This window comes from Hyaena hyaena, unplaced genomic scaffold (assembly GCF_003009895.1).
Source record: "Hyaena hyaena isolate Hyena2069 unplaced genomic scaffold, ASM300989v1 scaffold_308, whole genome shotgun sequence".
Classification (NCBI taxonomy): domain Eukaryota; kingdom Metazoa; phylum Chordata; class Mammalia; order Carnivora; family Hyaenidae; genus Hyaena; species Hyaena hyaena.
This window is the reverse complement of record NW_024080942.1, coordinates 1,080,847-1,106,966: the sequence shown is the minus strand read 5'-3', so window position 1 is coordinate 1,106,966 and position 26,120 is coordinate 1,080,847. Positions and strand designations below refer to the sequence as shown.

At 62.1% G+C, this 26,120-nt stretch overlaps 2 protein-coding genes across 2 annotated transcripts in view; one reads left to right on the top strand and one right to left on the bottom strand.

Moving 5' to 3' along the window:
* Positions 1 to 16,520, top strand: part of PRKCZ (protein kinase C zeta) — an 88,508-nt gene extending 71,988 nt beyond the window's left edge. The window contains exons 11-20 of the mRNA XM_039248296.1: positions 906 to 941; positions 2,173 to 2,178; positions 7,776 to 7,862; positions 9,346 to 9,481; positions 9,682 to 9,769; positions 11,690 to 11,809; positions 12,490 to 12,569; positions 12,977 to 13,066; positions 15,873 to 15,988; positions 16,074 to 16,520. Of these exons, the coding sequence (XP_039104227.1) occupies positions 906 to 941; positions 2,173 to 2,178; positions 7,776 to 7,862; positions 9,346 to 9,481; positions 9,682 to 9,769; positions 11,690 to 11,809; positions 12,490 to 12,569; positions 12,977 to 13,066; positions 15,873 to 15,988; positions 16,074 to 16,161 (847 nt within the window). The 3' untranslated portion in view covers positions 16,162 to 16,520. The remainder of the gene's footprint in view (positions 1 to 905; positions 942 to 2,172; positions 2,179 to 7,775; positions 7,863 to 9,345; positions 9,482 to 9,681; positions 9,770 to 11,689; positions 11,810 to 12,489; positions 12,570 to 12,976; positions 13,067 to 15,872; positions 15,989 to 16,073) is intronic.
* A 1,666-nt stretch (positions 16,521 to 18,186) lies between these two features.
* Positions 18,187 to 24,321, bottom strand: FAAP20 (FA core complex associated protein 20). Its single transcript, XM_039248418.1, has 4 exons — positions 24,251 to 24,321; positions 23,605 to 23,734; positions 23,195 to 23,493; positions 18,187 to 19,269 (listed from the first exon to the last, which is right to left on the bottom strand). Exons 1-4 carry the CDS (start codon positions 24,310 to 24,312, stop codon positions 19,197 to 19,199), a joined length of 564 nt encoding a protein of 187 aa, XP_039104349.1. The 5' UTR covers positions 24,313 to 24,321; the 3' UTR covers positions 18,187 to 19,196.
* Positions 24,322 to 26,120: the final 1,799 nt, after the last annotated feature.

Sequence of the window (26,120 nt, the reverse complement as noted above, 5' to 3'; positions counted from 1 at the left end):
GAGAGCATGAGCAGGGGAGGGTCAGAGAGAGAGGGAGATACAGACTCTGAAATAGGCTCCAGGCTCTGAGCTGGCAGTCAGCACAGAGCCCGATGCGGGGCTCGAACCCACGAACCGCGAGATCATGACCCAAGTGAAAGCCGGACGCTTAACCGACTAAGCCACCCAGGGGCCCCATGTGCTTCTAGATCTTACCGATAAGCAGAATAAATAAATATATGCCACTTATAAACTTACTTATAGGAGTCGTACTGTTTTAAAAGGTCTAGGTGGCTCAGTTGGTTGAGCATCTGACTCTTGATTTCAGCTCTGGTCACGATCTCACGGTCCTGAGATCGAGCCCCGCGTTGGGCTCCACGCTGGGATGGAGCCTGCTTAAGGTTCTCCCTCTCCCTCTGCCCCTACGCTGCTCGTGCTCACTCGCTCTCCAAAGAAAAAAAAATTAATAAATTAAAAGACTTGAAAACTACTGGTCTAGGATAGTATATATTTAGAATTATTTTCAGCCACTTGACTTGAACTCAACCTGTTTGTTTATTTGAAAAATCATTGGCTACATTTTGTGTCAGGGTCTTCAAGACCACCCCCAGGTTCAGTGATTTAGCAGGAGAGCTCATGGGACCAGCACGTAGTAGGACTCGAGGTGGAGGTTTCTTGCTGTGAAAGGTAAAAAGCAAAACTGGCAAAGGAGAGAGACGTCTGGGGCCCAGTCAGGAGAAAAGCAGGCGGGAGATTCCAAGAGCGAGTCACAGAGGACACACGTCATCCAGCAAGCAACTGCGGCAGCTTGGGGTTTGTACTGGGGGCTGACCCGTGGGCGCCCCCGCCTGCGCGGAGCAGAGCCCGGCCAGGTCCTCAGCAGAGAGCAGGGCCGGGTGGGGAGGGCGCCCTCCCCGCTCCAGGAGGTTTTGTGTGGGGGGAGGGAGCTGCCACCAGGCGAGGTCCTAGACCCCAGCCGAGGGCCAGCCTTGCCAGCAGGCCTTTCTGAGGACAGCAGTGTCGTGCTCGTGGGAACTCGCCCGGCTGTAAATCAGGCCAGTGACGTGTACGGCCCCACGGCCCCCCGCACCTCCCTCCTGACCCTCAGTCCCCTGCCCACCCGTACTGGCTGCCACCAGTGTGTCCGAGGCACCTGGAATAAATGACCTGGCCCCCAAATCTGTCCTTGTTCCCTCCCTGGGTCTCACTGATCCCACCTCCTCAGTGTGTCCCAGATTCCTCCCTGGCCACGGCCCCGGGGCCCCCGGCCTCTGTTCCCCCACGTCACAGCTCAGCCGTGTTGTGCAGGCGCAGATCCAGTGTCTTTCTCCCGCTTCGAAGCCCCGCGGGCACTTTCCCAGTCGCTTCTGCCGTGTGGCGCGGGCTCCGCCCTGTCCCTCCCGCCTCCCCTCCTGCCCCAGAGCTTCCTGAAAGGCCTGGCTGTCACAGATTCCCTGTGTTGTGTTCTGGTACATTCTCTCCATGCTTCCATTGCGCACTGGCTCTGGGAATTATGGAATACGCCCGGGGCAGACAGCCCATCCCAAACGTATCCTTCCTGAAGGGCGCGATTGCAGAATACTCGTGTTTTGGTTGCTTCCACTGTATGGACCACGGGGATGGGGGTGTGGGAGCCAGACTTTCAGCCTCATTCCCAGTTTTGTTGCCTGGAGCACAGCCCTCTCTGCCCCCCGTGGTGGCCTGTGGGTCACTTGCCCAGGTGTGCCACTGGTCTGTTCGGTGTTTCTCTGTGACCCTGTGACACCACCACTGCAACAGCGCTTTTCAAACTGACATTTAGAAGATCTGTTTACAGTGTTCACGAGGCGGGGCGGGCAGATCGCAGGAATAATTAACGTGCACGGCGAGTTTGTCTCTCATTTTCACAGGATCTGTTAGTCTGTCTGGAAGCACCAAACACCTGGCCGTCTGTCCTGGCCATCTGCCCTGGGCCGTGTTATGTGCCTGTCTCCTGACTGGCTGTGGGCTCCGGGAGAGTACGGGTGCTGGGTGGTTTTGTACCCTGAGCACTTGGTTAATACCTGACACCTCACAGGCAGGTGTGGAGTGTAAAGCCTATTTTTTAAGGGTACAATCAAGTCCTCGGTGTAAGGATCAAGTGAAGTGTGTCACACTTCACGCGACTCACACATCAGTGAGGGTTACAGATGTCACAGCCAGCTCAGAGGAGAGCTCAAGGTCCCGCACAGTGGAGATGTGACTCACTGAGGGCCGGGGGTGCCTTCCGGCAGACGGGCTTCCCCTCAGGTCTGCGTTGACAAAGCCGCTTACAGAGCTGGGAAGTCTCTTCGAGACACCGCAAGACCCAGGGGGCCAGAAAGCCTGCGAGGACGTGTGCACAGGGCCCTGGGGTTTCCTGACGGCTGCGTGCCCGAGGCCCGGAGCACAGCCCCGCTGTCACCTCGCACAGGGTCACCTCCCTGTGCCCCAGGGTCCTTTGGGAACAGGGCTGCTGCGGGATTAGTAAGACGTTGAACCGTTGACGCAGGCCCAGCTCGTGGCCGCCTGTGCGTGGACGTGGGCCACTGGGACGGCCTCTTGCCATATGGGCGCCGTGTCTTTGAACAGAAGCACCGCCGGCGTGTTGGGTCCCCAAGGGACCAGCAGCGTCCCCATCGTGGTCGGGTGGCTGTTAGCACTGTGCCCACAAACCCTCCCACCAGCAGGACCCCCACAGGGACTGAAGTCGGAAACGTGCTGCGGCCACACGCAGGGTGGGGGCGGCCGCGGGGACAGGACCCTTGGGGACAGCAGTGCCCGCAGACACCGCGGGCCGACGAGCCGCCAGAGCAGTGGCTGGCGCCCGGGGCAGCCGCTTGCAGGGTCTCGGGATGGGGAGACAGAAGGGTTTCTTTTCCCCCCTCAAATCCTGTGCCCGCTCTGGCCGGCCACGGCTGCTCGCGGCTGCGCGGGCCCCGAGGTTTACAGCTCGGCGTTTATATCACCGCGCATGCGCGAAGCAAGCACGGTGGTGTTTTAATACAAAATGAACACCTGCGTCGTGGAGCGACCATACTCGGGGCTGCGTAGACGGCCCATCTTCCTGACAGCGGCAAAATTAACTGCAAAATTGCCTCAACAGGAACTGCTTCTGTTTGAGCTGTTCCAGGAAAAATGGGCTAAAGTGACTATTTTTAGTAACCCCCCCATTTAGTTGTAATTTGGGGACATTCTCACTTCACATTATCTCGGGTCTCAGATGAGCAAGCTGCCATTGAACTATTTGCAGTTAACTCGCTGTTCCCTGTGCCTCGGTTTATCGCCACACCCTCACTCCTTGTAGAAGGTGCGCTCGCTGGAAAATAGCCTTGTTTGTTTACGAAAGAGCCTTGCGCTCTCTGCCGACTTAGACCCTCGAATGAATTGCTCTTGGTTCAAAGTGGTGTGTAGATATTAAATGCCACTTAGCCAGTGCTATTCTGTGTCTTCTTTATAAATTGCACTCAAAGAGTTGCCTGCAGCTCTGATAGACATCAGCTGGGACTCTGTAATGGCCCTGGCGCAAGGAGGGATCGCGGTGTACGAGTGCCGGCCGGGAAGGCCCTGAGAGCAGGGGCGAGGAGGGGCCATACCTCAGCCCCAGCACCTCATGTGGGACAGGCAGCAGGGACGTGTCCCAGGCAAGGTGCTGTCAGGAAGGAGCAGAAAGAGACTGGGAGATGTGAGGGGCCGTCCCGAAGCTGTCCACAACCATTTTGGCCCCGGGGAAACTGAGGCCATGGCAGATCTCAGCAAGGTGGTGTTCTGCTGGGGAAACCTGACACCCAGCCCCTGGGAGGGTTAGCAGTGTGGGGTCAGGGCATGGGCAACGACCCTCTGGGCACGCGGAGGCCTGGAAGGAAGCCTCAGAGCCAAGCTGAGGATGGAGCAGGCCGCCCAGTGCAGGCAAGAATCCGCAAGCAGCCCCGAGGTGGAGCTTCTGGCGGTGGAAGTGAAGGTCTGTGCAGGGAGCCGGGGGGGCGCTGGGGGCACTGGGGGCGCAGGGAGCCGGGGGGCGCTGGGGCCTCTGGGGGCGCAGGGAGCCGGGGGGCGCTGGGGCCTCTGGGGGTGCAGGGAGCCGGGGGGGCGCTGGGGGCACTGGGGGCGCAGGGAGCCGGGGGGCGCTGGGGCCTCTGGGGGCGCAGGGAGCCGGGGGGCGCTGGGGCCTCTGGGGGCGCAGGGAGCCGGGGGGGCGCTGGGGGCACTGGGGGCGCAGGGAGCCGGGGGGCGCTGGGGGCACTGGGGGCGCAGGGAGCCGGGGGGCGCTGGGGCCTCTGGGGGCGGCAGCGAACACACGTGCAGTGGGTGGTAGGGCGCACGGTGGGGCCGGGGGTGGTGGGCGGGCTGAGAGGCGGCTGAGCAGAGGCAAAGCCGGGCGGGCTGGGGGTGGGGGGGACCGGGCTGCCTGGGGCCTGTGCTTAGCAGAGGGAGGCCGTGAGCACGGCAGCAGCACGGGCACCTCCCCTGTCAGCACATGAGTCACTGCACATTCAAAATACAGCACATTCGTCAGAGTCGTGATTTAATGTGAGCCTAGGACACAGGGAGCGGGCGCCACGTGGCGGGGTGCGTGTTCCGGGCCCTTCAGCTCGCAGGGCAGTGCCGCCAGGGCCGTGGACCAGCAGCAGGCAGCCGCCGTGGGGAGAGAGGGTCCCTCCGTCTTGGGGGCTCCGCTATACCTCCACAAGCCGGGGGTGGGGGGGACGGCGCTGGTCGCGGACAGCGTCAGTAGGTCATGTCAAAGCCCTGGGCGGTGAGGGGCCCTCGGGGCCAAGCCCTCCAGCCGCCAGGGACCTCACACCACTCTTGATGCAAGCGGGTGGCTGTGTCTTCTTCATCCAGAAGCGACCTGGGGCCAGGACAAGGTGGGCATAGGCGCGTTACCCCTCTGGGGTGTGGGCCATGCTCCACGGCATCCTGGGACTGTCCCCTTAGGAGCTGGGGACCCGAAGCGGATGAGGGTGGGCACGCTGCCATGTCATCGTCGCCCAGGACAGGCCTCACTCGGGCTCAGACGATCCCAGGGCTCCATGTGTCCAGGAAACTGTCAGCACAGACCTGAACTGCGACCTCAGAAGGCACAGAGAATAGCTTCTTTTAGAAGCTTTATGCATTTTTATTTTTTATTTATTTATTTTTTTAAATGTTTTATTTATTTCTAGGAGAGAGAGAGAGAGAGACAGCGTGAGCAGGGGAGGGTCAGAGAGAGAGGGAGTCACAGACTGAAACAGGCTCCAGGCTCTGAGCTGGCAGTCAGCACAGAGCCTGATGCGGGGCTCGAACCCACGAACCGCGAGATCATGACCTGAGCGAAAGTCGGACGCTTAACCGACTAAGCCACCCAGGTGCCCCGCATTTTTATTTCTATATTTAGTTATTTAAAGCAGTCTCCACGTGGGGCTCGAGCTCACGACCGAGATCAAGAGCTCTCCTGACTGAGCCCGCCAGGCACCCCCTTGCAATCTTAAAAATGCAGACACGCGCCCAGAGGGAGACAACCTGGCGGACACCCAGCGCCCTGGATTATCGTCACACTGTCGCTGCTTATTTTTTCCTTTTTGTTGTTTACTTTTTGATGTGGGTGAAGTTTTCTCCGTGCGGTATCGTCAGTCCCTGGCCGAATGTTTGTCCTGAGCTCATCTCTCGTTCCCGTGCGAGGTCTGGCCGGCCGCACGCACGGCTCCCGCGTAAGCTTTGCTCTCGGTGCTTCGTGAGCCGGGAGGTAGCTCTCCTGCGTTTTCAGACATGCAGTTAGGACGTCTGTAGACAGGAGGCCGCACCTCATCCGCGCCTCTGTTCACCTGTGGCACTCGGCCATGGCAGCCGGCTCCGAGTCAACGGGGCCTCACCATCAGGGGGAATTGGTGCCACGTATCTGGTGCAGCTTTGCTCTGAGGAAACGTCAAAAGCAGGCTTACGGGTTATCTGGAGACCAAAAAAGGGGAAAAATACCCCAAAACCATAGGTCTGACACTGCCTCCGCAGAGAAAGCCGAGATCCTCTTCCACTGTGACTGGGGCTTGATCGGGTTTGGCAAACTGAAACAGTCCTTTGATCCGGGAATTACCCCCTGACCACAGACTGCAGGTGGTGGCCACAGACAGCCCGGCCTGGCTCCATCAGAGCCCTCAGTGGCCCTCAGAGCCCACGACTTTTCTCTGGATGGAGAAAGGAAACTACCTTTGCTTCCACTTCTACGTTTTCAAATGTCCCCTTCATCTCTGGGCTCCTTAAGGCTCTGATACTTTCCCAGAATGAGTGTACTGTTCTCTCTGGTGGTGGTGCTGGCTTGTCCCCGTTACGGGAAGGCAGCATCACCTGATGCTGGGCAGGTAGGTGGCCCGGGCCGGAGCAGTGTTTCGGGTGAGCACCGCGCTGGGGTGAGCATCCCTGCAAGGGAGCCTGGGGACGTGATTCCTGGTCGCTGTGGAAAATCTCCGTCTGCCGCTTTGAAGTCATCCCCGGGGTTAGAGGTCCGAGGTCTCTTCCCACGGTGACCTTTGCCACACTTCCCTCCTGGTGGCCTGTGTGTGCAAACTGTCAGAGCCAGATGGTAAACGGTCTCTCTCTGCTGTGACCTGAACGCCACAAGACACATGTGAGTGGGTGTGGCTTTGTGCTGGGTGGGCGGAGCTTCACAGTCTCCCCTGGGGAGGCCAGGGTTTCTCTGCACCCTTCCAGATGCTTCTTTTGGAGGCTGGGGAGCAGAGCAAGGGCTGAGGCTTGCTCCCCACTGGCGGGTGGGCTGCGGCTGCTCGTCCAGGCCCTTTTCCATCTGCGGGTTTACAGATTTCGGGCTGTGGCTCGTGTAAACGCGTCTCAGAACCAGCACCGTAGGGGGCCTGAAGCCCGTCTTCTCCCGCCGTGTGGGCGCAGCACCCCACCCCGCACCCGCGGAGCCATGAGCTGTCCTCAACACAGTGTTTCTCGAAGACTGTGCATGACTTTCATTTCAAAAATGGCATCTTCATGAACTGAAGAACGATGGCACACAGAAGGAGTCACTTGGGAGACGGGACAGCGTGTGGTCTTAGGGCCACACCAGCCTCCCTGGCCCAGCTGCCCCCCCCACAGGCCTTCTCCTTGCCCCCAAGTCACCCCTGCAGGTGTGACAGACAGGGGTCTGTCAGTCGGTGTCCAGCCCCCGTCAGCCTCACCCGCTGTCCTCGGTGCCTGCTCACCACCTGCCCCGATCCAAACCTCCTGGGCTCCCGCCCGGCAACGGGGCACCGGCTTGTGCCTCCCTGGGGTCCACCCAGACTCTGGCCACAGCAGTCACTCGCCAGAGGTCGTCACCCCCTCCCCTGGCCCGTGCGCACACCCGCTCTCCTGGTGCCCTCTGCCTCCATGTCCTGCCTCTGCTCTCTGGGGACACCTGCCCCGGCCATGTTTTCACCTCCTTTACCCGAAGGCTGGCTCCGTGGGGGAGAGCTCTGCTCCTGTGCTGGGGGACATCCCGGCCATCCCAGCGGCTGAATGGGATTGTCACGGTGCTCTCTGGCACTTTTCCCATGTCAGGACTGGAACTGAGAACACCTGCCCACAGGCAGGGCCTGGACATCCCCCCGGACGGTGCCCAGTGACCCAGGCTCAGAGCCCAACTCTTCATTCTGAGCCTCATTCCTCACCGGCCCGGGAGGGGCCAGGCGACCCCGGGCCTCCCTCCCTGGGCCCCGTGCCCTCGGGCAGGCTCAGCCGTCCCTGGTGATGGGGCCTCCCCACACTGAACCCCCTAGTTAGGTCCGCACGGTCCACCACGGGGGTCTCAATCCCAACCACCCTCCGTGTCCCTTCAGGCTGTTCCTGGTCATAGAGTATGTCAATGGCGGGGACCTCATGTTCCACATGCAGAGACAGAGGAAGCTTCCAGAGGAGCACGCCAGGTAATTGGAGGGTTGGGGGTGGGGGTGCGGCCCGGCCGGAAGGGAGCTGGGGGGCACGGCAAAGAAGGCGTCACTGTCCCCTGCGAGCGTCAGGCTCCACAGCAGGCCGGCACGTCACCCAGAGAGGTGGGCGCTTCCTGGGCGGGCGGGCGCCCACAGCGGTTCTTCCATTTTCCTTGTTTCCAAAATGGGGTGGGGGGGCCACTCTCTTGCTGTGAACTCACCCGAGTGGGCATCGTGGCTGCTGCTTCTGGTTCTGGTTCACAGATGCAGGGTGTTGGCTCTCGGAGGATAATAACCCGTTTCTGTCAAGTGACAGTGACTCTCAGGGCCACCAGCCCCCTCCCCCCCGGCCCTCTGCAGCCTTGGCCTCAAGTGTGAATTTCTTTTCCACCTCCTTCCTGTTTTCCATGTTCCCCTGCTCCTCATTGCCTCTCTCAAATCAGTTCCATGCAGTGTTTTGAGTCACCTCACATCCTTTCCAGAGAAAGGCAGGTACTAAATCAGGAATCACACACTCCTCACACAGTAGTATTTTCTTTTTTATTTTCTTAAAGTTTATTTATCTATTTTGAGAGTGGGGGAGGGGCAGAGAGAGGGAGAGAGAGAATCCCAAGCAGGTTCTGTGCTGTCAGTGCAGAGCCTGACATGGGGCTTGAACTCACGAACCATGAGATCAGGACCTGAGCAGAGATCGAGTCACATGCTTAACCTACTGAGCCACCCAGGCACCTCATGTTTTCTTTCTTTAGTTGTGAAAGGTATGTAACTTAAAAGTCACTATTCTAGCCATTGTAAGTGCACAGCCCGGGGGCATTAGGCACATTCACACACTCGGGCGGTCATCTTCACCATCGTCTCTGGAACTTTCCGTCTTCCCAAACTGATGCTCTGCCTTGGGAAACGCTGCCCCCCCAGTCCTTGCCCAGTCCCCCCGAGGGACCCTGTGAGTGGAATCCTGGCATGTGTCCTTTGAGGGCTGGCTGATGGCCTCAGTCTTCATTATCGTAGCAGGCTCACAAACATCCCCGTGGATGGAGGGGCCACGTTTTGCTTACCCACCTGTCCGACATTGCTTCCACCTTTGGCTACGGCGAATAATGCAGTTACGAACGGGGTTGTGCAGATAGCCCTTTGGGACCCTGCACGGTGTTTCATTGTTGAACCTACTGAGGACCCTCCGTGCTGCCCCGGCCAGTTTACGTTCCCACCAGCCGCGTTCACGCAGTCCACTCTCCACATCCTCGCCAACATTGCTTACTTTCTGTCTGTGTCTCTGAGAGTGGCCGTCCGAGCGTGGGTGCCGTGGTCCTGATTTGCTCTCCCCTGACGTCTGGGACGCTGAGCGCCTCTGGCGGTCTCACTGGCCCCACGTGCTGGTGAGCACGAGGGCGCCAGGGCGGCCGGGGTACCCCCAGCTCCTGCTGTCTGCACACGGGCCTCTCGCCGCGGCGCCTTGTTGAGTTTGCTCTGTGCTCCCCAGATTCTACGCCGCTGAGATCTGTATTGCGCTCAACTTCTTGCACGAGAGAGGGATCATCTACCGGGACCTGAAGCTGGACAACGTCCTTCTCGACGCGGACGGCCACATCAAGTTAACGGACTACGGCATGTGCAAGGCGAGCACCTGGCCCCCAGGCCGCCCCACCTGGCCCGGGGTTCACGGTCGGCACAGCGCCTTGACCGTCTCACCCCCGCAGGGTCAGAGGTGCTGACCTCGGGGTCACCGCAGCCCACAGGGGCCCAGGCGAGGCGCCTCCTTCTCTAACCAACCTCAGACGCTTTTCTTCCTCTCTGGTAACGGACTGTGTCCCCACAGGAAGGCCTGGGCCCTGGCGACACCACCAGCACGTTCTGCGGAACCCCGAACTACATCGCCCCGGAGATCCTGCGGGGAGAGGAGTATGGTGAGCCCGACCGTGGGGCGGGGCTCCGGGGCAAGGCTGTGGGGGCGGGGCCTGGGGCGGGGCTTGCGGGCGGTGGGGGAGGCGCTGGTCACAGGCACTCAGCTGGTGGGCGTGGACGAGCCCTGTCCCCCGCCGCTGCAAGGGACACCAGAGCCTTCGGGATGCAGGCACGATGCACGATGCGGAGGGCCAGGCGGGCCTGCTGGGGCTGACGCTGCCAAGGGTCCTAAAGGAGAGCTTTACTGACCAAATTACATCTAAAGCACAGCCCTCACTTCGTCCCGGCCTGTCAGCGTCTGGCCTCTGCCCTCACGTGAACCCGCGTGGCCCCTGCGTGTCCTGGTGTCCACTCAAGTGTCCCTGGTGGAGGACTCTGCATGGGATTCCTTTTTGTCAAGGAGCCCCAAGGGGTTGGGAAGGAGGAAAAGCCCCATGAAGCCAACACAACCCCTGGGTCTGGGGCCCCGGTTGGTGTCAGCGGGGGACACAGGCGTTAGCGGAGCCAGCGGGTGCGGGTTACCCAGTAGCCCCTGCCGTCAGCAGAAGGCTGTCTGTGCCTCTTCCTCTCTGGGCTTGAGGTGAAAATGAGATGACACTGTGTGCACCTGTGTGTGTGTGTGCACCTGTGTGTGTGCACCTGTGTGTGTGCGCACCTGTGTGTGTGCATGTGTGTGTGTGCACCTGTGTGTGTGTGCGCATTGGGACGTGTGGTGCATGTGGAGGGCTCACATGTGTGATGCATGTTTGTGTGTGGTGTGTGTTGGTGCATGTTTGCACACATGTGCACACCCACACTCTTTATCCTAGTGTTTCCAGTGGAGTGTCTCACAAATACATCATCAAGTATTTTTACATTTTTTTAAATGTTTTATTTCTGAGAGAGATCGACAGCGTGAGCAGGGGAGGGTCAGAGAGAGAGGGAGACACAGAATCTGAAGCAGCTCTGGGCTCTGAGCTGTCAGCACAGAGCCCGACGCGGGGTTTGAACCCACGAACCGCGAGATCATGACCTGAGCTGAAGTCAGCCGCCCAACCGACTGAGCCACCCAGGCGCCCCATCGAGTATTTTTAAACATTTTCTTTGCCATGAAAATTGGGGCTGGCTGGGTGGGTAGGTCACTTGTGCTCTGGGGGAGGAGGTGCTCAGGAGACTGCTATAACTGAAGCTCTGAGTAGCCAGACGACGGGGAAGGAGAGCCAGCAGATGGACAGACCAGGTTGGAGAGTCTGAAGCTGGCCCGGGACGGGATCCTGGACGGGATGGGGGCTGCTGTCCGGACAGTGCAGGGGCTGCGGGCACAACTGAAGCCAGGCTCTCCCACTCCCGCCATCCTGTGCAGTAAAATCGTTAACCCTGACAGATTAACTGAAACCGTGAATATAGAAAAATGTGGGAAACGGGTTTTTTTTGTTTTTTTGAGAAAGAATCCCAGATAGGCTTCCCACTGTCAGCACAGAGCCCTATGTGGGGCTTGAACTCACAAACTGTGAGATCAGGACCTGAGCTGAACTCAAGAATGAGACACTTAAATGACTGAACCACCCAGGTGCCCCCGAGTTTTGCAGTCTCAGAGAAGGGAATTTTTCAAGCTCAGGTGAACCGAAGGAGAATGAAAAGGACGTTTGCCCATCAGGCACACTCAGTTTTACGTGTCTGTTGTGGTCGAAGGGGCCACATGCAGGATTAAAGGGCCAAATGACAATCTGGAAAACCAGCGAAGTGGCAGGTATAGAGTTAATGGCCCTGATATGAAAACAGCTTTGTAAACAATTAAGGGGGAAGAAAAAGAGACCGGGACCCCACGAGGGTGGGCAGGGGGGAGGCCAGGCCTCCGGTGAGAAGTTGCGGCTGGAGCACACCCAGCCTGCAGCCGTGCCCCTGCCGACTGCCCGCGTGCCGGGCCTCTGCCGTGCCTGCAGGGTTCAGCGTGGACTGGTGGGCACTGGGCGTCCTGATGTTTGAAATGATGGCCGGGCGCTCCCCCTTTGACATCATCACCGACAACCCCGACATGAACACAGAGGACTACCTTTTTCAAGGTACGTGGGCCGCTGGCCGTCTCCCCGGGGTTCAGTTCAGGTGCCTCCCCCAGGCCGTGCGTGCGGGTCTGTCCCCGCCTCCCCGAGCAGGTGTTTCCGCTTTGGGGGGTTATGGATGGAAGGGTCCCAGCTGGTGCCTGCAGTGCCACGGAAGACACTTCCTTGCAGACTGGCTCTCGGGGAGGCAGAGGCTGGGGTGGGAAGCGGGAGCACCACCAGGAAACACAGCCTGCCCTGCTTTAGCCCAGACTCCTCCCTGCCCCTGCCCTGTGTGCGGTGTGCGCCCTGGAGGCCTGGGTGGGCCGGGCCGGGTTAGGGTCCCAGCCAGAGGGCATCCAGAGTGCAGAACACCTGCCCTTGGGATGGGTCCCCACAGCGCCCTCTGGTGGCCACATGCAGAGGCGCCCACGTTTGTGATGATGCTCTTGGGGTCCTGTGTGATCCTGAGCGTGTGTGACTATGTGAGCATGGTGGGGGGGGGGGAACCCTCTGTGGGCGAGAGACCCTGCTGGATGGAGGGAAGAGGGGCCAGGGCCCTAAGAGCGCCCTGGACATTCTTGCTCAGAACGGGTTTGGAGAGCCCTGCAGACCACCCAGCTCCCGGGTGGCTGGGCAGAGCAAACACAGTGCGGAGTGTCTGGAAGGGCCCAGACTCCTCACCGGGGCCCCAATCGTTGCAGTAATCCTGGAGAAGCCCATCCGGATCCCCCGATTCCTCTCGGTGAAAGCCTCCCACGTCTTGAAAGGATTTTTAAACAAGGTACACTGTGGCTGCCCTGACGTCCCATCCCGGCTGGGGCTGACGGGGCCCCGCAGGCATTTGTTTCCAGGGTCAGCTGCGGGACACCTGCGGGGGGTGGAATCTTCACCTCCTTCCACCTCCTCATTTGATCTCTGTCCCGTGAATCATCAGTTTTTAGTCATGCTTGCCAAGACATAAGGATGAGAAATTATACCAGAGAGAAATTTAATGAACCCTACATGTTGGGGGGAGAATTTTGAGTGAAGGGAATGTCTGCTCATCACCTGGCTGGTTAAGACTGGCTGGAGATGATTCGAGGAAGCTCTGGCTATCACGGAGGGAAGGAAAGCCGGTTTTCCTCCTGCTGTGACCTGGGGCTTCTTTGCTGCGTGCTGATATGTCCTTATTTGAACTCTGACCCCTAGGACCCCAAAGAGAGGCTCGGCTGCCGGCCACAGACTGGATTTTCCGATATCAAGTCTCACGCGTTCTTCCGCAGCATCGACTGGGACCTGGTAAAGCATAAAAGACCCTTTCCCACCCCACCTCACCCCCAAGGCAGGGATGGAGGTGAAGGGCATGCTGTGTGTCATCAGGGTCTGGGCCCCGGAAGTGATTCGGAAACTCACCTGTTCACCTATGATTGACAGGGGCCGTGTGGGGCCATGATAAGCCCCTGACGACAGTGGTCCTAGGTAGTTCTGGGAGAAGCCCCGCCTGGGAGTCCCCTAGCACACGCTGTACCGCCTGGGGTCCAGTTGGGGACGTCGTTGATCCGTGACCACAGCACCTGGTCAATTCTGTGCTAAATGCAGTGGTGGGAGCCAGCCCAGAGAGGGCGTCTTCTCCGCTCTTGTAGTTGGCTTTCGGGGGCTGCCCTTCGTGTCCCCATCCTGGGGTGCTGCTAGCAGCAGAGCAGGCCCTTCCTAGCTCTGTGCCGGGGTTCCCGGTACTAAAGGGAAATTGAGCCATTTTGGTTTTGAAATACATAGATGGTTGCAAGTTACTAAAATGTAACCTTTAAAATATGTTCCTCTGAGGAAAAGGAGATTAGCTCACTAATTAAGTGCATGTTGAAATGGAGCTGGAACCTGAGCTTGAACTCGATCAGGTGGAAGCCCTGCTCTGGGGTGGTGTCGTGCCCCCCAACCCCCCGCTGTGGTGGTGGCCCCGCGGCCGGCACCGAGGATGGTGCCCACCCCTGTGGGCAGAGCAGCTCCCATCCGCTTCACCTGGTCACTGTCACCTTCCACCCAGAGGACGGCCGTCTGTGCCTTTGTGGGGAGAAGGGCCATCCCCATTCCCAGGACGCCCGCCTGCCACACGCAGCCCTGTCCAGGCTGGGCTGCTTCAAAACAGAATCCAGCCCCCTCTTCCTCGGCGTCATTAGACACAAATACTTAGAACAGTATTCAGAGCACGCGCGCTTTTTAACCAGGAAGCTGACTTTGAGGGGTGCCTGGCCGGCTCAGTCGGTGGAGCGAGCGACTCTTGATCTCAGGGTTGTGAGTTCAAGCCCACGTTGGGCATAGAGGTTACTTAAAAAAGGAAACTGCCTTTGATTGCTTCAGCGGCACGGGGGGGGGGTGTCTCCATTCGGGCTGGTCCCTATTATCTGTCCAGCTTGGGACACACTAGAGGAGCGAGCCGCCACCAGGCTACGGTTAGGGATGGCACCTTCCCGCTCTCAGGCCGGCCTCCCCACCCCCACCCCTGCACCCATAGAACCCCTGGAGGCCACACTGTGTCAGTGGCCCACATGCCGGCTAGCTGAGCCCGTGGCGGTGCCCAGTGCCCTCCCGCCCTCCTGACTGAGGTGGCACGAAGTGCAGCCCCAGCTCCAGGTAGGCACCGACCCGCCGAACTAGGGAAGGCCTTCGTGGAAACCTCCCCCCCACCCCGCCGTGGGGCTCCAGCCAGACCACCAGCCTTGGCCCCTGAAGGCGGCATCTGGTCACTTGTGGTCCGTGTGTCCTTGCCGAAAACCCCATCCCATCCCATCTCCAGTGCGGCCCAGGTCTCCTCTCCAGCCCTTAAGGTTTCTCCCAAGATCAGAGGGAAAGGGTTGGTGGCATGGAAATGAGGAGGTTACTCTTTTATGAGCAGAGTCCATGCAGTCAGACCCCAGTGGGCGGAGGCCGCTGTGGGTGATCCCCTAGGGGACGTGGGGGCACGTGGGCCCAGCTTGGCTCCGCCGAGTGAGTGACAGCCTGGTGGGCAGCCGCTGTTGCTCTCGGGTGCACATCTGCCTCAGCAGAGGCCGTGCTCTGCGTGGAGAGGAACGCGGGGTGCAGGGCCCGGGGCCCCTCAGTGCCTGAGGGGGTGCCGTTGTCACTGAATAGGAGACAGTGGAGGGAAGCCCGGGGGGTCGGGAAGGACTTCAGTCTGCGACACCCTCGAGACCTTCACGAGCTGAGGGGGTGCCCGTGCTTCCCACGTCCCGTGCCCGCTGTTTGTGCTGTGCCCGGGACGGGCCCACGGCTTGCGCGGGGATTAGCGGAGGCCGCGCAGGCGGGTCCTGGGCTCAGCCCTGCCAAGGGCCCTCCAGCCGGGCAGCGTGCCGGGGGAACTGAGCCCCTGAGAGCTGCGGGGTGTGGACTGCACAGGGCTGGCTCCACGTGCGGCCACACGGGAGGGAGGGGACAACTCGCGACAGATCCCCGGAGCAGGGACCCTCCTCCCTCGCCTGTAGCTGAGTGTTCTTGGGAACGCGCCTGGCCCAGCACAGGTAGGTGCAGGGCACACCCCTGGGGGCGCGGGGGGGAGACTGGGCGCGTAGCCGAGGGACTGAGCGAGCAGGCCCTCCGCACCCTCGCCCGGGGGACATGCCGCTGAGTGGCGCCTGCCCGGGCACTCTGCCCTGTGGCACAGGTGTGTCCCAGCCCCGTACGTGGTGAGCTGGAAGTCAGAGTCTGGATCCTGATAGCCCTGCTTCCTGCCTGATGAGCGTCCCCTGTGATCAGAGGGGAGGAAGGCCCCGCTGGGACGGGCACTGGCGTGGGCAGCGGCGGCGCTGCCAGGTCCCAGCTCCTTTATGACCAGGGTTCCGAGATGTAAGAAACAAAAACCGCCCAAGACCAGACTCAATCCCGGGTTCCGCCAGCATGTTTTTCACGCGGGTCAGGACTTTTCTGGCTTCAGATACTTTTTCCCGGAACTTGTGTGCAAGGGAAGGGAGAGCCGGCAGGCAGACGCAGGGCGAGGTTAAGCCCTGGGTGTCTTCCTGTTCCATTCTGTGACGGAAGTCCCTGCAAAAACCCAGATCCGGTAGAGACCAGGCGCACAGTTCACAGCCCTGACCCCTCGCCTTGTCCTTCCCAGTTGGAGAAGAAGCAGGCGCTGCCGCCGTTCCAGCCCCAGATAACCGACGAGTACGGTCTGGACAACTTTGACACCCAGTTCACCAGCGAGCCGGTGCAGCTGACCCCGGATGACGAGTAAGGGGGCGGGGCCTGAGGGGGGTGCTGGGGGGGGCGGGGGCAGGGCTGACCCAAGGCCCCCCCCCCCCCCCCCTGCCCACAGGGACGTCATAAAGAGGATCGACCAGTCGGAGTTTGAAGGTTTTGAGTACATCAACCCATTACTGCTGTCCACCGAGGAGTCCGTGTGAGGCCGTCTTCTGTGTCATGGACACGTCTGTGAATGACCCCTTCACTCTATCCTTAACCACAGCGCATGCATGCCAGGCTGGGCGCGGGGCTCCGGGCGCGGCCAGCGAGGGGCCCTCGCCGCCAAGGCCGCGGACAGGGGCGGACGGGTCTCGCGTCTGGGCCCGCACGGCCGGCTTCGTGCTGGAGGAACCTGCTTCTTGTGCCTGCGCCGCGGAGGAGCCGCGGTGACCGTGTCCGAGGGACAAACTGCCCCACGATTTCGAAGGTGCACACTTTCCACAGAAACAGAACTGACCTGCTCCGCCAGGAGAGTTAGCCTGTAACGTCCTGAGGAATAAAATGTGCCCATGATGTCGAAGCCTGCCTTGGGTGCCTTTTTTCCTGCGAGGGGCGCCTGCCCAGCCTGGCGGGTGATACCGCGTGGGTGGGCGGGTGGGGGCGCCAGCAGGGACGTGACATCCCGGTAAGTTCCTGCCGCTAACACGTAACACGTAGTTTCTTTAACTTTTTTTTTTAACGTTTACTTTTGAGAGAGTGGGGGAGGGGCACAGAGAGAGGGCGGCACAGGATTGGAAGCAGCTCCAGGCACAGCCCCACGCAGGGCCGGAACCCTCCAGCGGCCAGATCCTGACCTGAGCCCCCCAGGCGCCCCTTTACCTGTATTTCCACGTGCAGGCCTACGGGGAGCCCAGAGCGGGGCGTCGGCCAGCCAGGGGCCAGGGTCCTGCGCTCCAACGCCGCTCCCCGAAGCTCCAGAGACCACGGGAAAGTGAGACAATCAAACTGAGCCTGTACGAGATACTCCTGGAAACACTAAGCAGCACCCACGTGACGTCCTGTTACATTTTTGATAAACTGTGTGTATGGGTAACAGTCATGCTCAGAACTAGGAAGTTTGAACAGATCTGTGTGCGAGCGGCCACCCCTGCGGAACGCTGTTCTGCGCACTCCCGACACAGCCGCTTCCTGCTCCCTCACTGGCCCGGTGGCATTGCCGCCCTTCCCCTCCTCGGGTGAACGCGCAACGGAAGGTTTTCTAAAAGAACGCAAATCACCTCTAACACATTCTGTGGCTCAGGCAGAGCGCGGGAGGCTCCTCGTCCACCCGCGGGACGCGCCGCAGGTCTCTCTGCTGCTTCCATCACCAGCGCACCCCTGGGGGCCAGGCTCGCATCTCGGGCAGGAGATGTGGTGGAAACGAAGGGGCGCCTGCGTGGCGCTGCCCTCACCCCAGCCAGATGGGCCAGCTGCACGCTCAGGGCCGGGCACTGCCGACCCGCAGCTCCCCCCACCCCCACCCCTGCGGCAGAGCAGCCCTCACAGGCCACGGAGACGTGCCTCAACCAGCACCTCAGCTGCAACTGGGAAGACGTGCCTCCGAAGACCGAAATCTGGGACCATGGAGCAGACCCGGGAGCCAGCTTCTCGGTCTGTCACAGCTGGCGGTGACGTCATCGCACAGCTCCCGCTGGAGCGCCATGCGGTCACTTGTGAGCGGTGAGCAGCGCTCAGGGACGAGCGGATGTCACCCGGGGAGGGCGAGAGCCCCCGCGTGCCCAGGAAGGCGATACGTCTCGAGCGCCCCCTTCACCCTGACGGGGGCCCTTTGTCACGCTGGGTACAAGGACAGTGTCTGCAGGGGTCCTGGATTCGTTCCACTTTACGGCCCGCATCCCAGGCACGAGCGTGGCTGCTCACGTGCAAATGCGTGCAGCGTCCTGCTTGTGGCCGAATCACAGCTCAGGTGCAGGACGGGTCGCAGCAGGGGTCAGAGACCACCATCCTCACGTTTGCCGACAGCTCTGGTCCCCGTACGGCGTGCGTCCTGCTGCTCCGTGGAAACCAGAGCCGCCACGTGTGGTCTGGGCAGTTAGCGACCTGCGCGGCCGGCGGCCTCCCTCCTGCAGACCGTGCCGTCGCCCTCGGGCCGGGCGGTCCGTACGCTGCGCATCTAGTACAGGCTGGAGCGAACACGCTTGCTGCCATTGTTCTTGTCAACAGTGGACGTTTCTAGGAAGCAGAGGTTTTTAAAAACAGACTTTATTTAGAGCACTTTCAGGTTCCCATGAAAGTGGCGGGGCAGCTGCAGAGACCCCCACGGACCCCACCCCCTCCGAGAGGCTGCAGGGACACGGCCCTATCTGCAGGGTGCCACATTGTCCATCACGTGGCTTTGCACAGAACGTTTGATGACACGTATCTAACACCTCAGCCCACGCAAAGTGGCTTCACGGCCCCAAGAGTCCCCTCCCCGATCCGTGCCCCTCCCCCGTCCTCCACTACCTGTGACCTTTTACGGTCTCTAGTTTTGCCCTTCCCAGAAGCGCCTACAGCTGGGGGCGCTGCAGCGCGTAGTCTTTCCAGGGGGGCGTCGGTCGCCTGGTCCCTCCACGGTCCTCTCACGGCTTGTGTGATCCGTTCCCGCTGCCAGGCTCTGCAGCCACGTGGCTGTGGTGGGGATGAGGGTGTCACCGGAGACCGGCTTTTCCAGAATCTGCGGGCTGCCAGCAATGGAAGGAAAACTACCTACAGACAGTCTTGTGCCCCATCTTCCACTTGTCCTGGAAGCCCGAACGACACAGGGCTGAGGCGGAACATTCCAGCAGACAGGCCTGCCTACTGCCGGAGGGGACAGCAGGGTCAGCGGGGTCCAGGGTGCCTCGCAGTGACTGTCTTCAGCCTGCAGTGGTCCCGCGCCGTGTAAGGAACAAGTTCACCCGGGGAATCGGAACACAGTGTGAGTGGAGTCCACAGAGGCGACGAGCGCGCTGCCCCCCACCTATCCATCTGGCCGTGGCCGACTTCGGGACGCGCCCAGTTTGCTTGTGGGGGGCTCCGCCCACCTCTGACGGCAGGAAAGCGCCCCGCTCCACGAAGTGGGAACGAGAAAAGATCCCATGTTTCGACTTCGATACGAACAGACTTACAGCATCAGTCCACGAGAAAACGTTTTTTAATCTGCAGCTTTCAGAGCAGAGAGGACACGGTTCGGGCACGTGGAGCCACAGCCGGCCGGGCCCACGTGGCCATCGGTTCACCACACCACGTCCTCTGCACTCTCTGCCAGGCACTGAGCCAGGTGGCTGTCGATGTCCAGCTGGGCCAGCCTGCAAGAGGGAGGAGAGGTCACTCGCGCAGCGGGAAGCGTGCCCAGCACACACCTTCCTGCCCAACCCGGTCTCCGTAGCCGGTCAGAACCCGGGGAGGGGGTGGGGGGTGGCGCACCAACCAGAAAAGGCCTCTCCCCAGTCCCGTCCCTCGGGGAAGCTTCTCTGGGCCAGGCGCTCAGTGCACCTGCCACGGGGTGTCAGGGGGTCCATCAGGCACGTTCTCGAGGGTGACACAGGTCCTACGGCTGAGGCTGGGGGGCAGGGGAGCCCTGTGTCCCAACGAGCCTCCCCGGGGCTTCTGGCCCCGACTCAGCTTGGGGACCTCACGGCTCCCAGCGAACTGCTCAGGCTGGAGCCTGAATGCCCGTCTGCAGGAGAGGGACTCGGCAAGGACTGCCAGCCGCTGGCCCCACGGTCAAGGGCGGCCCTTCCTCGTGCCCACGCCCTGGGAGGGCTGAGCCCCGACCGCAAGCAACGCCCGTGTCCAGGGCAGGGTGGGCTCTACCGGGTGGCCGGCCTGCCCGCAGCTCTGGGCCCCCTGCTGTGGGCCGCAGCCGGACCAGGCCCGCCTCACGCAGCCCTCCTCACGCTCCGCATGGCCCGGCCTCCTACATCTCCCTGGGCTCGGCAGCCTGGGTGACGACCCCTCCCGTTGGGACTCGAACGTCACCCGCAACCTCTGCCCCGGACCGGGCATGTGTCATGGCGGCCGGGGCCCCCACCTGCGCCTTACGGAGTGCGAGACATGGGTCTGGCCCAACGGCTTCCCCCGTCGGGGTCCCTGAGTCTCAGCGGCTGACACAACGGCCGCCTCATACAACCTCCTGAGTCCTGTGGGACTTTCTGGAGACGCCAGTGGGACAGGGCCTCCGAGGTGATCTGCCCAGATGGCTTCTCCCAACTCTGAGACCTCCCAAGATGGCCCCTGCCTCTGCCCACATCTCAGGCCATCCCGTCAGGGCCAAGTTCGCCAGCCAGAGCGCAAAGGCCCTTCCCCGGAGCACCGCCCTGGCTCGCACTGCTGCTCTGGGCGCCCACGCCCGTGCTGGCCGCCGTCTCAGGCCCTGTGGGCGGCTCAGTGTGCTCCCAAGGCCCTGGGGCCCCTGCAGGCTCTCTTCAAGGCTGCCAGAGGATTCTAAGGTCTGCACCCGGTCACCTTGCCTGGGGTTCCCGGGAGGTACCCTCGGGCGGGAGGGCACCCTCTGGGCCCCTCGGACCTCCCCTGGTGGAAGAGCTTGGTCTCGGCCAAACCCGCTCTGCAGAGTCCCTGCCTCAGCGCGTCCCAGGTCAGGCCTGCCCCGCTGTTACACGGAAACCCAGAGTGTGGACAGCTGGCGCAGCTGCAGGACAGGGGACCCTCAACCGGCTTCCGGCTCAGAGGGGGCTCCGAGTCCAGCTGCGTGAGGGGCCTCGCAGCCGGCGAGACGCCAGCAAGCAGGGCTCTTAGCGAGCATGCGGGACACACCTCCGCTTCTGGTTTCCACAGGGTCACGGCGCTGGCCTGCGGGACCCGTCTCCCCACCGTGCGTGTGACTCACAGGCACCAGGAAGTACACATGCCCGGCTCAGCAGCAGGCACGTCTTCGGGGGATGGGGGCTCACACCGGTTTGGCAAATCCAGTACCAGAGACTAAAACTGTTCCCCGGAATGCACCAAGGCTTTGAGGACATCAGTGACTTCGTCCTGCAGCACCGTCTCCCCAACGCACACGCTTGGCCACAACCGCGCAGGGGACTGTAGCCCCCGGGGACCGGCCCCAGCTCAGCAGCTGTCGGAGGGCAGTGCACGCTTCAGTCTCCAGGAGAGGTTCCCAAGTGGGGCGCTCGGCTGGCTGTGCCGGTAGAGCACGTGACTTTTGACCTTGGGAGTCATGAATTCAAGACCCCACGTTGGGTGTAGAGTTTACTTAAAAAAAATTTTTTTTGAATAAAATGTACTGTATAAAAAACATTCCCGATAATTACTAAAAGCCAACACTTTTCCAGAAAAGTCACAAGGCAATCTGACGGTTTAATTACCATGTCCACGTGCTACACCGGGCCCTCCGTGGCCAGTGTCTCTCCTGCCCTGGGCAGCCCACGAAGGATGCGAGCCTTGGCTTCCAGTGACCTGGGACGTTTGTGCTCCCCCGTCGCTGCCACAGGCTGAGGGCTGCGCTCTGGTCCCCAGACCCTCTCCCTTGCCGTCAGGTGGCGGAAGGAGCCACAGGCATTTTCAAGGCACGGCCGCCCACTTTGGAAACACTGAGGTGCTCTCCGAGCCTTAATTAACTGCTCACAACAGCTCAAAACTGGAACTTTTCTCTAACGTCTCTGTCATTGAGAGTCTTCTTGGAGACCGTGTAGAAACGCCAGCGTGTGCCAAGGACAAAAAGGACCCCCAGGAATGGGAGGGGAGCAGGGCGCCCTGACCACCGCAGCTGCCGAGGAAACCGTTTCCCTCTGGGGCCTCGGCCCCTGGGTTTCTCTGAATGGGGATGAACCAGGAAGACCACTCGTTTTAAACGTGCTCGCTGCTGTGTTCGAACAGGCCACCCGGTCAGGCTTTGCGACTCATCCCCGAACCCTGGCGTCAGCACAGACAAGACGCAGGCAGTACAGCAAGTAGCTGGGCCTGGAACCTCTTTGCACACTGCCTGGCACTCGCAGAGCCAAGGACTGTCCCGTGGGCCGCTGGGCTTCCTCCTCCGCGCCCAGCACATGGCTTCACGCCAGGGCTTCACCCACGGCCTCGCCAGAACCGCGGGCTCGGAGAGGAGATAGACACCGGGGGGCTGGGCTCACCCCAACACCAGACTCTCAAAGGCTTGCTGTGATACAAAGCGCAGACCGGAGAAGCCCGGATAGCACAGCATGGATGGAATGTCATCTCTGTGAATAAAAGGTCAGGTCCAGGGGCGCCCGGGGGGGCTCAGTCAGTTAAGCATCAAACTTCGGTTCAGGTCATGATCTCACGGTTCGTGGGTTCGAGCCCCCCGTAGGGCTCTGTGCTGTCAGTGCAGAGCCTGGAGCCTCTTGATTCTGTGTCTCCCTCTCTCCCTGCCCCTCCCCTACTCTCACTTTGTCTCTCTCAAAAATAAACATTTAAAAAATTTTTTAATAAAAAATAAAAATAAAAGGTCAGGTCTAAATTCCTTTCTGTTTATTTTGATGAAAGGTTTACCGGTGTTTGCTCCGTCGCCTTCACTGTCCTGGGCTGGTTTTGCTTCCGGGGGACCAGGGACGTGGCCCGTGACTTAAGAACACCTTCCCCGGAGCCACCCGAGGTCCGGAGCTGGTCCACTTACTGAAACCTGCTGTCCAATCGCTTCACCTGCCCGAGCTCCTTTTGACAATCCCGACCCCTGTGACCCCCACATCTGTGTCCTTGGCTCTGTGACACATGGCCCACAAGCTAGGTGTTTCGAGGATTAACATCTTAGCAAAACTGGAGCCATTCCCTTTGCTTACAAATAAATAAATAAAAAGATATAGAGTTTTTAAAGAACAAAAACATCTCTAGACACCCTCTTGTATAAAACCTCCAACCTACCGCTGGGAAGGTATTGGCGGACTCTTTGAACAGGAAACTGCCTGGTGACCCCACAGCCTGTCAGTCACCACCGGGTCCCCTACCTCAAGGTGGACTGGCTCAGAGGCTGAGCTGCGAGAAGAGGGTGGGCGCCCTGCCGCTGGGGAGTCCGCTCAGGGGAGGCGGCAGCCTGTGCACAGGCCTCCAAGGGGTAGGGCGGGTGGACCCCCAGACCGGCCCCTCCCCCGGCGGGTGCACTCAGCGCGCTGCGCACTCCGCCCGCACCAGCTCCTGTTTGAAGGGCCCACAGCTGAGCTCAGGCACCCTCGTTACCCCAAACGACGGCTGTGGCTTCCTAACAGGGCTGGGGTCCGCGGAGGGGGAGGGAGGCCCAGGGCCGGGCGCACTCACCTGGGGCCGAAGTCGACCTGGCACATGGGGCAGCTCCGCAGGGTCGGCGCCGCCTCCCGTCGCTGCTGCTGCCGCTGCTCCCTGGCGCCCGGGGTCCCCAGGGGCTCGGGCTCCAGGCGTCGGTGCGGGGACCGGGCGGGGGACCCCGGGCGCTCCCTGGCCCCAAGGAGCAGCTTGTAGGAACAGCCCGGGCCCCCACCTCCGCTCGGGGCCGGTGGGAAGGGCGTCCAGGGGAAGGTGTGGGGGCCCACGCTGAACACCTCGGGAGACGCGGCGCGCTCGCGCTCCTGCCCGGACTCCTGCAAACGGGGTCGTCGGGCCGCGTCAGCGGCGCCCCGGCGCCTCTCCGGCCAGGGACACCGCCCCCCGCACACACACCCCCGGCCGCCCCGGGGGTCCCCGCGACGCACCGGGCCCGGGAAGGCGGGCAGCGGCGGCAGCTCTCCGTCGGGGTTCAGATCCGCGCTGCAAGCGCGCAGCAGCTCCGCCCACGGCAGCGCGCACTCGCCGCCGTCCCCCGGGAGGGGCCCCGCGCCGCCCCTGAGGGAGCCGAGATCTTAGTGGGGGGCGCCTCGCAGGGGGCCCGTGGGGGAGGGGGCTCCGCGGAGCGGGGAGGGCAGGGGGATCGATAGAGGAGACCTCAGCCGGGAGGGGGAGGGAGTGAGGGGGGGCGCGGGGCGGACGCAGAGCGGGAAGACCTCAGCGCGGGGGGCCGCGGGGAGAGGGCTCCGTGAAGCGGGGAGACCTAGCGAGCGTGCGCCCCGCGGTGGAGGGGCCTCAGGAGGGTGGGGAGTGGGGAGACCTTAGCGGGGGTCCCGCGGGGAGGGCGAGGGCAGAGCGGGAAGACCTCAGTGGGGTGGGGGGGCCGCGGGGAGGAGGTTCCGGAAAGTGGGGAGACCGAGTGACGGTGCACCCCGCGCTGGAGGGGTTCGGGAGAGGGTGACAGCCCCGAGGGGGCGGGCGTGCGGCGGACCGGGTCGGGTTCCGGGAAACACGCACTGGCCTGCCCGCAGCACCCCGCACCCTCTTCCCCGGTCCCCCGGACCCCGGCCTCACCCGCCCCCCGAGGACGGCCTCCGGCGGCGCAACCCCATCCGCGGCCTCCGCGCCGCCTCCATTTGTCCCGAGCCGCGCGTCCGGCGGAAGTGAGCGGCCGGCCGGGGACCCCGCCCCCGACGCAGGCCCCGCCCCTCGCCCCTCCCCTCCCCCCGCCCGCTCCCCGGCCGCAGGCCGTGTCGCCTTTGGGACCCTGTCAGTGAGGAAAGCGTTCTGACCTCAGCACTTGTGGAGACTGAGGCCGGTCCCCTCCTCTACCCGAGGTGGGACTGAGGGAACGGATTTCCAGCTGCGGAAGGACGTGGGGGGACCCAGCCCTCACGGTCCCCCGGAGGGTTGGGGTCTCAGAGGCCCGGGAGGAGGACTGGGCGTGCGGTCAGGCCAGGCCCCCCCCCCCCCGCCCCCGGCAGCCGCCCTCAGGCACAGCCCACCGGCCGCATCGCCTGGGCCGCCCCTGCTCTCCCGCCTCCCGTGGCAAGGGTCAGCTCAGACCCTCAGTTTCCCTCTCTGCTGACGTGGAAAATGGGGACGATCAAGTGTTCCTCGTAAAGGGAGGAATCTGGGTTTTTTTAATTAAGGGGGAGAAAGTGAAGCAACAAAGTCCAGGTGGCCGGCGGAGGCGGGGAGGGGGCTTCTGGGGGGGGGGGTGCTCTCACCCAGCCACCACTCAGTCCACCACTTGGTGGCAGCAGACGCCCAGGCACCCTCCGCTGCTGCTGCTCTTGTAGAGTCCTGTGCCCCGTGGGCCCCAAGATGGGCCTCTGGGTGACGCCCCCCCCCTCCCCGCCAGGGCTGGAGCGCGCAGGGGGCTGGGTGGCCAGAAGCTCCCTCCATGGACAAGTAGATGACACTTGAAGCGCTGGGACCCCAGCAGCTTCGGGGCTCTGCTCTGCACCCCGTTCCTCAGGGTCCCATGGCTCAGTTCAGCCTCCTCACCTCGTCCCGTCCGCGTGTCACAGTCCTGTCCTCCGCCAAGCCCACTGCACTCTCCAGCCCCAAGGCCCCCATCCCTGAGTCAAGTCACCCTCCGTCCAGCTGCCAGGGCAGACCTGGCACCAATACTGCCTGAATATCTACCTGTGTGGGGACTGTCGTAGATACTAAAGTGCCCCGGGAGAATGAGGCTGGGTCCTCACCCCCAGAGCCTGCCCACCGATGGAAAACAGACCGCACGTGCATGAACAAGCAGAGCTGCAAGCAGGGTGGTCCCGGGAGCCCCTGGAGGAGGTGACCGCGGCGGGGTCTGCTCCCAGGATAGGGAAGCCCCGATGTGAGGCTCCTGGGGCTGACGCTGACGCGGCAGGAGCCCCGCAGGCCCAGGGCCACCCGACGGCTGCGTCAGGGGTTCCCACGCCCCGGCTTCAGCCGCCACAGCTTCAAAGCCTTTGCTGGAAGTGCCGGCACTTTTCTGCAGCCCTGGCCATGGGGACACCTGGAGGCGCTGGCGCCAGGCCTCCCCGAGGCAGAGGAAGGCACAGCCAGTGTGTGCTCAGCTGTCCGCCCATGCGGGGCGGCTGCACGGGCACATCTCTAGGAGCCTCGACGGCTCCACACAGGCCCCGGAGCTGAGCAGTGCAGCTTCAGTGTCCCAGCGGCTCCTGCCCTTTCCTCTATAGACCCCATGCGGCCTGGGCCCCTGACCAAGAAAGGCAGAGCAAGGCATTGGCAGGGAGACTCGTGCCCTGGCCTTAGGGCAGTGTCCCCTGTGAGGGCAGGTGACCCCCGCCCAGTGAGGGCAGGTGACCCGGTGAGGGCAGGTGACCCCCCCAGTGAGGGCAGGTGACCCCCCAGTGAGGGCAGGTGACCCAGTGAGGGCAGGTGACCCCCCCAGTGAGGGCAGGTGACCCCCCAGTGAGGGCAGGTGACCCGG